This window comes from Cyprinus carpio, chromosome B23, assembly GCF_018340385.1.
Source record: "Cyprinus carpio isolate SPL01 chromosome B23, ASM1834038v1, whole genome shotgun sequence".
NCBI lineage: Eukaryota > Metazoa > Chordata > Actinopteri > Cypriniformes > Cyprinidae > Cyprinus > Cyprinus carpio.
Window position 1 is genome coordinate 25,810,548 of NC_056619.1, and position 12,500 is coordinate 25,823,047.

The 12,500-nt window shown below is 35.8% G+C and overlaps 1 protein-coding gene across 1 annotated transcript in view; it reads left to right on the forward strand.

Moving 5' to 3' along the window:
• ddah1 (dimethylarginine dimethylaminohydrolase 1) overlaps window positions 1-12,500 on the forward strand; it is a 55,209-nt gene that overhangs the window by 36,974 nt on the left and 5,735 nt on the right. Inside the window, exons 2-4 of the mRNA XM_042750550.1 lie at window positions 5,129-5,228; window positions 6,662-6,735; window positions 10,762-10,881. Coding sequence (XP_042606484.1) covers window positions 5,129-5,228; window positions 6,662-6,735; window positions 10,762-10,881 — 294 coding nt within the window. The remainder of the gene's footprint in view (window positions 1-5,128; window positions 5,229-6,661; window positions 6,736-10,761; window positions 10,882-12,500) is intronic.

Below are 12,500 nucleotides of genomic sequence, written 5' to 3' on the forward strand. Positions count from 1 at the left end.
GTTTTATATTCTCACTTTTAGTATTTAAAATTATCTTTATTTTTTACTTTTGTAGTATTTTGTTTTACTCTTTTTGACTCCACCTTGTGGTGTGAATTTTTCTTTTATATATATAATTGTTTTGTATAATTGTTTTTATGTTCTTTTATTGCCTGTGACTGAGTTATTTTAGTATTTTTGACTATACAGCTTTATTTTGTTCTGAGTGGTTTCTAAGAGGTGTTTTGCGTGCGATCTGTTGATCAGGTGATGGACGCTCTGCTGACCGTGAACACTTATTTCAAACGTTAAACACGCCTCATTAGTTTCAGCAGCTGCTGTGAAACATCAGTCATATTCACTCGTTTTCTCCTAAACGAGAATGATGTTATCTTGAGTTCTGCTTAGGAAGCTGTTTTCAGTTCATTTCATGTTTGCAGATGTTTAGATGCGTGTTAAGTTTTTCCATAAGCGAGTGTATTTAGCGCTGTGTCCGAAGGTGTTCAGGGTCCATGAGTTCAGAGTCTGTGTGACATCAAACGCTGCAGATCCGACTCCTGCTTATCTGAGCCGATCACATTTACATTCCTGCGCGCTGATAACCGCTTCTGCTTTAATACACGACTCTCTCTCGTTTCCGTGATTGTCTGAGATGCTTGAGCTCCTTTATTATGGTTAATCATCATTCAGTGTGGGCTTTACATTTCCTTTGGCTTTTATTATTTCTTTCTAGTGTTTTCGTGTGAATGCAGTAAGAATAAGTAACTCTAAAAAATGCTGGGATGTTTCAACCAAACTTTGGGTCAGATATGGACTAACCCAACTTTTGGGTTAAAAATTTTAATAAAAAATGTAACCCAACGGTTGGGTTGGTCCATATTTGACTCAAAGTTGGGCTGAAACAACCCAGCATTTTTTTGTTGTTGTTGTTGTTGTTTAATTTGTTTTATTCTTTTGGTATGACTTCTTGCATATTTATTTTTTCACCAGATTTTTCTCCCTTGATTATTATTTTAATATGATTACTTTTTATTTTATTTCTTTTATTTATTGTATAATAAATTGTTTTATTTTTATTTATTTATTTGTTTATGTAATACCTTTTGCCTTCAGTTTTTGTATGATTTTTTTTTTCATTTTTTATATTCTTTTTATTTAAATATTATGTGTGTGTGTGTGTGTGTGTGTGTATATATATATATATATATATATATATATATATATATATATTATATATATATATGTGTATATGTATATGTGTATATGTATATATATATGTGTATGTGTATATGTGTATATGTATATGTGTATGTGTATGTGTATATGTATATGTGTATATGTATATGTGTATATGTATATGTATATGTATGTGTGTGCTGTGTTTTTTTATATGTATATGTATTTTTATATGTATATGTATATGTATGTATATATATGTATATGTATATGTATATGTGTTTTTTTTTTTTTTTTTTTTTTTTGAGCATTCATTATTTGGTCCGAATTTTGTTTTGTTTCATTTTTTTTAATGGCTGTTGGCCAAACAGGTTTTCTTTGTTCAGGACACAAAATTTATAATTTAATTATAATTGATTAGTTTACACCCTGTTCAGGATGCATCATTTATTGTTTAGTTGTGATTGAGTCATTTAGGCCCTCAATGGCCACTCAGGCATCAGGGTGGTTTTTCTGACACAGATCTCAGTGACTCGGCAGGAGCGCTGGATGTCTCTGTGGACTCTAATCTCATCTCTGGGTACAGTAGGCCATTTATTCCTCCCTGTCCACTGGACACTTTATCCGCTGAGAGTCGCTCTGCGTGGCATTAGAGGCTGTTTGCGCTCATGCGCAGTGGAATGGCAGGAATGTGGCCCTCGTCCGGCAGGACTCGCTGGATAATGACCAGCGCTGATGCATGCAGGTGGATTCCAGGGACTGCCAGAGCGTGTCGGGACAGAATGAGACACAGAGAGAGTCAATGAAGGACAGAGAGGAGGTGAGCTCCACACCGAGTGTGGATAAAAAATCCATGAGTCAGAATTCCTGAGATTGAAATACCAGGATTAAATTAAAGAGATAATTGGAAGAGTTGGGAACTGAGTCCAGGTGGTGGCAGATGCTTCAACATGAACATTTTTAATGTTTGCACACAGAAACAGCTATGCTATTTGTGTTGTTTGTTTCTGTTTAACAGCGGCATTCATTTAGATTAATACTGTATATATACATACGTATAGAGAGAGAGAGAGCGCGCATTTTATTTTACTCCTGTTTTCTGATTTTGAAAAAATAGTTTTTTGGTTCAACGTATCTTAATAGGTTCTTTAAAACTAAAATGTTAGTTTTCAATAAGACTGTTTTTTGTAAATTAATAAGTAAAAAGCTTTAATCAAAACCGACCAATGTTTAAATCTGTTACTAGAACAAATCTGACAAATGTTTAAATCTTACTGAAATGAAACTCACAGACAATTAAATCCATTACTAAAACGAAACACACTGACGATTAAATCCGTTAAAACGAGAAAACCAACCAACATTTTAATCTCATAATAGTTTCACCTAATAAATTCAGTAGTTATACAAATAGCTATATAATAGTGTGTCATTAAAAAATTGTTTACTTCCATAACTGGATAAACTGATAGTGAACAGCATGTTGACTTTGGGACCTACAGCTGCATCATGAACTATAACAATCTGTCTGTCAGCGCGTCAGAGAGAGAGAAGACAAACAGTGATCTCGGTGTGGCCGGGGGTTACAGCTGACCTTTGACCTCTGACATCTGACGCTTACACAGTGTTGTCTGCTGAGATGTTGTTGTGATGGTGATGTGTGTTTGACAGACGGACAGACCATCTCACGCATGCACACACACACACACTCACACACTCACACACACACACACACACACACACTCACACTCACACACACACACACACACACACACACACACACACAGACCTGTGGCAGAACATGAATTAAAGTGATAATTCACCCAATGAAAAATTAAAAACCTGTCATCTGTTACTCGATCTGAGTTTCTTCTGTTAAACATGAAGGAAGATATTTTAAAGTGGAATGTGGATGTGGAACAGTCGCTGGTCCCCATTGACTTCATTAGTCTAGAGAGTAAAAAAAAATAAAAACATTCTTCAAAATGACTTGTCTTTTGTGTTCAGCAGAAAAAGAAAGAAATTCATACAGGTTTGGTTGTAGTAAATTATATTTTTTTCATTTTAGGGTGAACTGACACTTAAATTAAACACATTTTTGTAAATGTATGTATTTATTTATTTTCTGTTTATTTTTTTATTATTGTTTTTCTGTATCTTTATTTATTTGTATATATTGTATATATATATTTATTTATATATTTTTTATTTGGCTATTCTCCTTTTAGTCCAGATTTTTTTTCTATTATTATCATTTTTTTTTTTTTTTTTTTTATTTTTGATTTTTATATTTTTTGTTTTTCTGTTTTTTTTGTTAATTTCGTATATTTTTGTTCCTCTCTCTCTCTCGCTATATATATGTGTGTGTGTGTGTGTGTGTGTGTGTGTGTGTGTGAGAGAGAGAGACTGTCACACACATATATAGCGAGAGAGAGAGAGGATATAAGATATTAGTAATTATTTATATAATGAGATTTTTGTTTAGTTTATAAATATAAAATATATATATATTTATGAATGGAAAGAGTTTAATCAAAAAACTAATCACAAGACTTTTGTAATTATCAAAAATACATTTATGTTAGACCAAAGCATACTTATAAACAGCAGTTATTCTAGTGATTCCGATAAAAAAAGATAGTTTTAAATCGGCGCTCTTGTTTGTCTGTGTGTTTGTTGAGCTGCTCTTGTGTCTTCGCTTATGTAAGTGAGGTTAAGGGGGGTTGTGGTTGCCGTGGCGACATACCTGGTTGACCTCATGCTTGGCGACAGCAGCGAGGGGAAGCAGAGTCCGCGGTGACCTCATCGCCAGATATCGCCGTGGAAACACTGATTCATCCTGCAAAAAACCAGACCCCCGAGAGCCGCTAAAGCAGCTGTAAACCTCACACACGCACCTCACTTCCTCTAAATCTTTCTCCTCATAAACCTTTTACATGTTTCCTTCAGCATGACATCACCCTCGGCCCCTGCTGATGATGTCATCCGCGGCTCCTGCTGTCAGCCTCTGCTGTTGGTGTCATCCGAGGTTCGTTAACAGGAGCGCTTTTACTTTTAGTTTGATTTCTTACACCACCGTGATGTTGCAATATCACTTTTTTGGAGGGTTAGTTTGGATGTGACAGAAAGAGGGGTGTACTGTGTAATTAGTTCATTTCCATCGGTTTGACGTGGACTGATTGTGAACGTGTTTAATAAAAATAAGTGCTTTAAACACTGTTTATTTTCGTTTTGGGATATATCTCTTGTTTATCTGAATTGTTTTGATGATGCACATCTTTGGAAAATTGATGCTTTTTTATGTGATACTAAGAAAAAATACTAAGAAAAAATAACTAAGAAAAATGATCAGAACAAACAAAAACCGGGAGATTTTTTTGCCCTCACATGGTAAATATCTAGAACATTTTTTGTTCGATTTTATTAAAAATGTATATATAGAGATTTTTTGGAATCAATTTTTTTTTTTTTTTTTTTTTTTTTTTTTTACTATTTTTTTTTTTTTATATTATTGTTTTACATTTTTTGATATTCTTATTTTTAAATATTCAGCTTTGATACTAATTTATTTATTTGTTTTTCTTTTTTTTTTATATGTTATTTTTTTTTTTGTTTATTTTTTTTTTGTTTGTTTTGTGTTACATTGCAATGTAAATTGAATTAAATTATTATTTTTTTTTTTTTTTTTATCTCCTTGTTGTTGAAAAGTGTCAATAAAAATTGTTACATTAATTAAAAGCCTTTTTGTAGTTGTCAAAAAAAGAGAGACTGTTATAGTATATTCATAACAGTATTTTATTTTATTTTTTTTACTTTCAGTGTGTAATATGAACACAACTCTTGCGTTTAGGGCTTAAGTGACATACAGCTTTGCTATGCATTTACTAGGGTATTTTGTGTGGTTTTTATGCAGTGTTTTTTTTTTTTGTAAGTTTCTGCAAAATGAATAAATGTAAATGTTTTTCTGTTTCAGACGGAGGCTGTGAAAGCTGCGTTGACGGAGCTTGGCCTTAATATAGTGGAGATGACCGATGAATCAGCCACGCTGGAGGGAGGAGACGTCCTGTTCACAGGTACCAAATTTAGCTTATAATACCTTTATTGAACAGAGACCCCCCTGTGGGGCAGCATCAGCCAATCAAATCCCTGTGTGTTCAGACAAACAGACATACAGATGTTTTGCATTTATTTCTGTTTCAATGCCATGTTATGCATACAAATTGAAGCAGCAGGACGATTTTTGTGAAAAGTTGAAACATTATGTTTTCATAATGTCATCATTTGCTTATATTTGATTAGTCACCTAGAAACAGAGCAGAATATTCAGTATTTTACAGAGTCTCAGAATATTTGACTCCACTGACCAAAGATGCATCAATCTGTGATGATTATTTTTACGTTTAACTCTTTCCCTGCCAGCGTTTTAAAAAACAAAAACAAGTTACCAGCCACTGCCAGCATTTTTAATCATTTTTACAAAATTTTCATGGCCCCCAGAATATTTTTTTGTATGAATATCTGAACTTGCAATATGTCAAAAGAAAGATCAGAACCTCTGCTTTTAAACAGCTTCATGCATTCTTTGTTTAACAACACTTGAATAGGGGTAGGTTTCATAAAAAAACATGCAACATTTTGATCAAAACCCTAAGAAAATGACATTTTTGTCAAAGACTAGACTGCCATTCAGAAGTTTGGGATCAGTAAGGTTTTTTATGCTCATCAAGGCTGTATCTGTTTGATCAAATATACAGAAAAACTTTACATTTTGTGAAATATTATGAAATAATAGTATGCATTCAAATATAATTTATTCCACTGTCATTCAAAACATAGATGAAGAAGACATCACTTCATATGGTCCTAATGGCCGGAAAAGAGTTAACTATGAAAAAAAAAAACCCTCATTCCTCTATGTTTATAACTGCACTAGAACTGTTCTTTCTAAAACCCACAGCTGTGATTCAGCTTTACTTGCTGTGGAAATGTACATTGTGTCTGGTTGGTTCCCTGAATTCAATGTGGGTCACCTTCAGCGGTGGCTGGAAAACTGCAGCCGTACACCTAATTGAGTCTGGAGACGTTCGGCTGGAGTCGTTCCCAGCCATCGTATCTCCTGTGGTGAACGTTTAGTGGCTACTGTTCTGGATTCAAGCGTCACGTTCCACTGTTCACAGATCAGACCAGAACTACCGATGCACAAACTTAAACTGTTACACCAGAACAAGTGAGAAACTGATCTTTAGGGGAATCATAAAGTCTCTTTATACAGCTGAATGTTGAAGCTCCTCACTGGCCTCAGAGGCATTGAGGTAGAAGTAAACCCAGTGAACTCCGAGAGTCGTTAGGAAGCTTTAACTGATGTCCCTTTGCAAATTAGTCTGGTTTCCTTTGATCAGAGACGGAAACTAGATACAATCCAAATTGTTGTCTGGAGCAGCACTCATTAATGTGTATGAGCAGGTCAGCCGCTGCAGGTGAATGTAAACGTGTGTCTGATGTTCAGGTAGAGAATTCTTTGTGGGATTATCCAAGAGGACCAACCAGAGAGGAGCGGAGATCCTGGCCGACACATTCAAGGTGAGTCTGATCTGTCTGTCTGTCTCTCTGTCTATCTGTCTGTCTGTCTACATGGCTGTCTATCCGTCTGTCTGTCTGTCTATATATATGTCTATCCATCTGTCTGTCTGTCTATATATATGTCTATCCATCTGTCTGTGTGTCTGTCTATATATATGTCTATCCATCTGTCTGTCTGTCTGTCTATATATATGTCTATCCATCTATCTGTCTGTCTGTCTATATATATATATATGTCTATCCATCTATCTGTCTGTCTGTCTATATATATGTCTATCCATCTGTCTGTGTGTCTGTCTATATATATGTCTATCCATCTGTCTGTCTGTCTGTCTATATATGTCTATCCGTCTGTCTGTCTGTCTGTTTGTCTATTTAGCTGTCTATCCATCTGTCTGTCTGTCTGTCTATATATATGTCTATCCATCTGTCTGTCTGTCTGTCTATATATATGTCTATCCGTCTGTCTGTCTGTCTGTTTGTCTATTTAGCTGTCTATCCATCTGTCTGTCTGTCTGTATATATGTCTATCCATCTGTCTGTCTGTCAGTCTATATATATGTCTATCAATCTATCTGTCTGTCTGTCTATATATCTGTCTATCCATCTGTCTGTCTGTCTGTCTATATATATGTCTATCCATCTGTCTGTCTGTCTATATATATGTCTATCCATCTGTCTGTCTGTCAGTCTATATATATGTCTATCAATCTGTCTGTCTGTCTGTTTGTCTATTTAGCTGTCTATCCATCTGTCTGTCTGTCTGTCTGTCTGTCTATATATATGTCTATCCATCTATCTGTCTGTCTGTCTGTCTATATATATGTCTATCCGTCTGTCTGTCTGTCTGTTTGTCTATTTAGCTGTCTATCCATCTGTCTGTCTGTATGAGATGTCTGGCAATCAGGTTCACATTAATTATGTATGTATTTATTTTAGTTTTATATATATGTCTATCCGTCTGTCTGTCTGTTTTTTTTTTTATTTAGCTGTCTATCCATCTGTCTGTCTATATATATGTCTATCCATCTGTCTGTCTGTCTATATATATGTCTATCCATCTATCTGTCTGTCTGTCTATATATATGTCTATCGTCTGTCTGTCTGTCTGTCTGTTTGTCTATTTAGCTGTCTATCCATCTGTCTGTGTGTCTGTCTATATATATGTCTATCCATCTATCTATCTGTCTGTCTGTCTATATATATGTCTATCCGTCTGTCTGTCTGTCTGTTTGTCTATTTAGCTGTCTATCCATCTGTCTGTCTATATATATGTCTATCCATCTGTCTGTCTGTATATATGTCTATCCGTCTGTCTGTCTGTCTGTTTGTCTATTTAGCTGTCTATCCATCTGTCTGTCTGTCTGTCTATATATATGCCTATCCATCTATCTGTCTGTCTGTCTATATATATGTCTATCCGTCTGTCTGTCTGTCTGTCTGTCTGTCTGTTTGTCTATTTAGCTGTCTATCCATCTGTCTGTCTGTCTGTCTATATATATGTCTATCCATCTGTCTGTCTGTCTATATATATATGTCTATCCATCTATCTGTCTGTCTGTCTATATATGTCTATCCATCTGTCTGTCTGTCTATATATATGTCTATCCATCTGTCTGTCTGTCAGTCTATATATATGTCTATCAATCTATCTGTCTGTCTGTCTATATATCTGTCTATCCATATGTTTTTTTGTCTGTCTGTCTGTCTATACACTCCACAAATACTGGGTTAAAAACAACCCAACTTAGGTTATTTGGGAACCCAGCGCTGGGTAAATACTGGACAGAACACATGCTGGGTTATTTAATTTAAGTCATCTATTGTTTAAAAATTATTATATTGCTGGCTTAAAATTTACACCTAAAATTTGCGAGCTCTAGGCTTCTGGTTCTTCTCACAATTTGCTTCATGGGTTTAATGATACGTGGGCTGCTGCCAGAGTCTATGTTGTCAGTAACAGACCGATTGTTTTAGCGAGTGTTGTGTCAAAGGTTTTGGAAAGAATCATATTAGATCGATTAGGTGTTTATCTTGATACCACAGACAATCAGTTTGGTTTTAAGGCTCACCATAGTACTGATTTGTGTATATATGCTCTGAAGGAAGTAGTAGAACTGTATAAAAGACAAAATTCCACTGTTATAATCGGCTTTATTGATGCTTCTAAAGCTTTCAAACGAGCTCGAGGATGCCTGCGGCTCCTTATTGTTCACATGCTGATGCTTTATTTTAGATTTTAGAGAAGGCAGTCCTACTGCAGTTACAAGCCTTTTTAGATCTGCATGGTATTCTTGAGGTGTTTCAGTCTGGTTTTAAAGCATTTTATAGCACCGAGACTGCACTTATAAAAGTTTTTCACGATCTTTTAATTTCAACAGATTCTGGAGATTCTACAATTCTGATGCTTTTAGATCTCACAGCAGCATTCGATACGGTTGACCACAGTGTTCTTCTCTCGCGTCTTGAGCACAGCGTGGGGATTAAAGGCACTGCATTAGAATGGTTTAGATCCTATTTGTCAGAGAGTGTGTTTAAAGTTGGATATGGGGGCTCTACATCACCCGCAGCACCAGTGACATGTGGAGTACCGCAGGGCTCTATTTTGGGACCGATTCTCTTTTCCCTTTACTTGCTTCCTTTAGGATCCATCTTAAAGAAGCATAACATTAGTTTCCATCTGTACGCAGATGATTTACAAATCTATCTGCCTATAAAAAGTAAGGGCGAGGACTCGATAAATAGGCTATTAGATTGTTTTATGACATTAAAGCATGGATGGCTTTAAACGTTTTACATTTTAATGATAGTAAAACTGAAATTATGATAGATTTAGCACCTCCAGATTGGACCTGGGACCTCTGACACCCTACGTCAAGTCTATGGTAACGAACCTTGGTGTTAAGATGGATAGTGATCTTCAACTAGAGAAACAGATAAATTCTGTTGTTAAAGCTTGTTTCTTTCAACTTAGGTTACTTACCAAATTGAAGTCATTTTTGAGAGGGTTATACATGCTTTTATTACCACTCGCCTGGATTATTGTAATGCTTTACATATAGGAGTTAACCAGGCCTCTCTCTCTAGATTGCAAATGGTTCAGAATGCTGCCGCTCGACTCCTTACAGGAACTCGTAAACGAGAGCATATTATGCCTGTTCTTGCCACTCCTTATTGGCTACCAGTTTGTTTTAGAATAAAGTTTAAGATTTTATTGTTTTTAAATCTCTTCATGGTCAAGCCCCAGCTTACATAGATGATCTACTGAAGGCGCATACTCCTCTGAGGTCATTAAGGTCTGCTGACCAACTATTCTTATGTGTCCCTAGAACACGACTTAAAAATAGGGGAGATCGAGCATTTTCAATCGTGGCCCCTAGGTTGTGGAATGATCTGCCTATGCGTGTCAGAGTAGCTTCCAGCCTTGACACTTTTAAATCACGACTCAAAACTCATTTTTATATTTATTGGCTTTTAAACCAGCCTGAGAGTTTATATTCTGCATTTTAATCTTCGAGTTTGTCACCTGTTTAGCTTGTGTTTTGTACTCATGTCATGTGTTTATAATTTGTCTGAAATTATGTCAGTGTCCAGCACTTTGGCTAACCTCGGTTGTTTTAAATGTGCTTTACAAATAAAATTGTATTGTATTGTATTATGGAAACCAGTGCAAAGTCACCGGGTCGCTAAAGTGAACGCAGAGCTGCTTTATCAAACGTGTTCATAGTACAACAGACAGCAGTGTTTGTAAATACATCCATACTTTCCACAAAAACATTGCCTTGTTCTCTCCTCAAGAATCTCTGAGCGCATTTTCTCCTCCTTTCAAGGTCTGGAGTGCTTTAGGTGTCTTTTTCCATTAAGCAAACTGTTTTTTTCCTCTTTGTTTACCTGCTGAGCCAATGCGCTAGTAGGTTATTTAGAGTACACGATATTTTCATTCTGTTTTTATGAGCGAATGTTTCTCCAGTTGGAGCCGAAATGCTTTTGTGCTGATGTGTGTCCTGACCGGACTCTGTTTTACAGGACTACGCCGTGTCCACGGTTCCTGTTCAGGACGCACTGCATCTGAAGAGTTTCTGCAGCATGGCCGGACCAGGTCTCATCGCCATCGGATCCAGCGAAGCCGCGCAGAAAGCCCTGAAGGTACAAACACACCTGTCCAAACACAACACCTGAGCTGCAGTTCACTGCACACCTACAGGGATGACAGTAAACTTCATCTTCGGCCACATAAATTTAAAAGGACGCTTATCAAAACTGGAATTAAAAGAGTTAAGAAGGAAATAATTAACTGCAGATCATTGAAATACTGAATACTGAACGCACACCCAAAGTCATAGCTGCCCTAAATAGATTTTCGTCACAGGTTTTAATCACTAAAAGTTCAGGTTTCCTGCAATCATGAAAACCTGGAAATATAACAGTTGCTTCATATTTTTTCATCTTATATAAATAAGTTATTATAAATGTAATCTCTATCCAATGTTTTTCAGAAATCCAAACGACTGGGAAAATCAAGATGCGACTGGAAATATAATGGCATAATAAAGTTACAAGAACTGTAATAATTCATATGGTTATATATTAGGTCATCTCTTATGTTCAGTAAGGCTGTATTTATTTGATCAAAAATGCAGTAAAAATTTTGAAATATTATTACAATGTAAAACAGCTGGTTTCTGTGTGAATATCTGTTAAACTGTAATATATTTCTGTGATGTACAGCTGTATTTTCAGCATCATTACTCCAGTCTTCAGTGTCACATGATCTTCAGAAATCATTCTAATATGAAACATTTCTGATTATTATCAATGTTGAAAACAGTTGTGCTGCACAATATTTTTGTTGAAACCGTGATGCATTTTATTTTTCAGGATTTACAGATGAATAGAAAGTTCAAAAGAACAGCATTTATTTAAAATAGAAATCTTTGGTAACAATAAATATTAGAATGATTTCTGAAGATCATGTGACACTGAAGACTGGAGTAATGATGCTGAAAATACAGCTTTGTTCACAGGAATAAATTACAGTTTAACAGATATTCACATAGAAAAAAGCTTTTTTAAATTGTAAAAATATTTCACAATTTTAAATGTTTTTATAGTTTTTTTTTTTTGTTTGTTTATTTGTTTGTTTTTGTAAAATAAATGCAGCCTCTGTGAACAGAAGATACTTCTTCCAAAAGCATTTAAGATACTCATAATATTCCAAACGTTTGGAATAGTGTGGCTAAATATTCCCAGAGAGCAAACACTTAACGTTCCAGAATATGAATTTGGCTTGATAATGTCCAGTACGAGTGAACAGTTAAAAGTCTTGCTTCATCTCTAATGCAATTCATTGCTCCAGCGCCGGATCTCCGGGTCTAATGATAACGGGCTGCTCTGTGACACTGCTTCTTGCCCAGATTCACATCAACAGTTGGCACCGGAATGCCTGGATTTTGTGGGATCAGGATAACTGAGCTGCTCAAACGTGAAAAACATCATCATGGAAATCGGTCACGTTGAGCCAAGGTTTCCTTATCGCCGCAGCCGCTTGATCCGTCCGTCTCTCTGTGTTGTTTTGGCTCATTCCCAGATTCAGAGTTTTCCCTCACGTTTGCAGAGGGATTCGGATGCGTATCAAGTTTAATCACACGTGAATCCGGCCCGTATCCATGCAGGAGATGTGATTTCAGGTGTTATTTTTCCATATTCCATAATTAGAGAAAAGTCTAAATTTACAGAACCACAAATGAACAAATATACACATATGT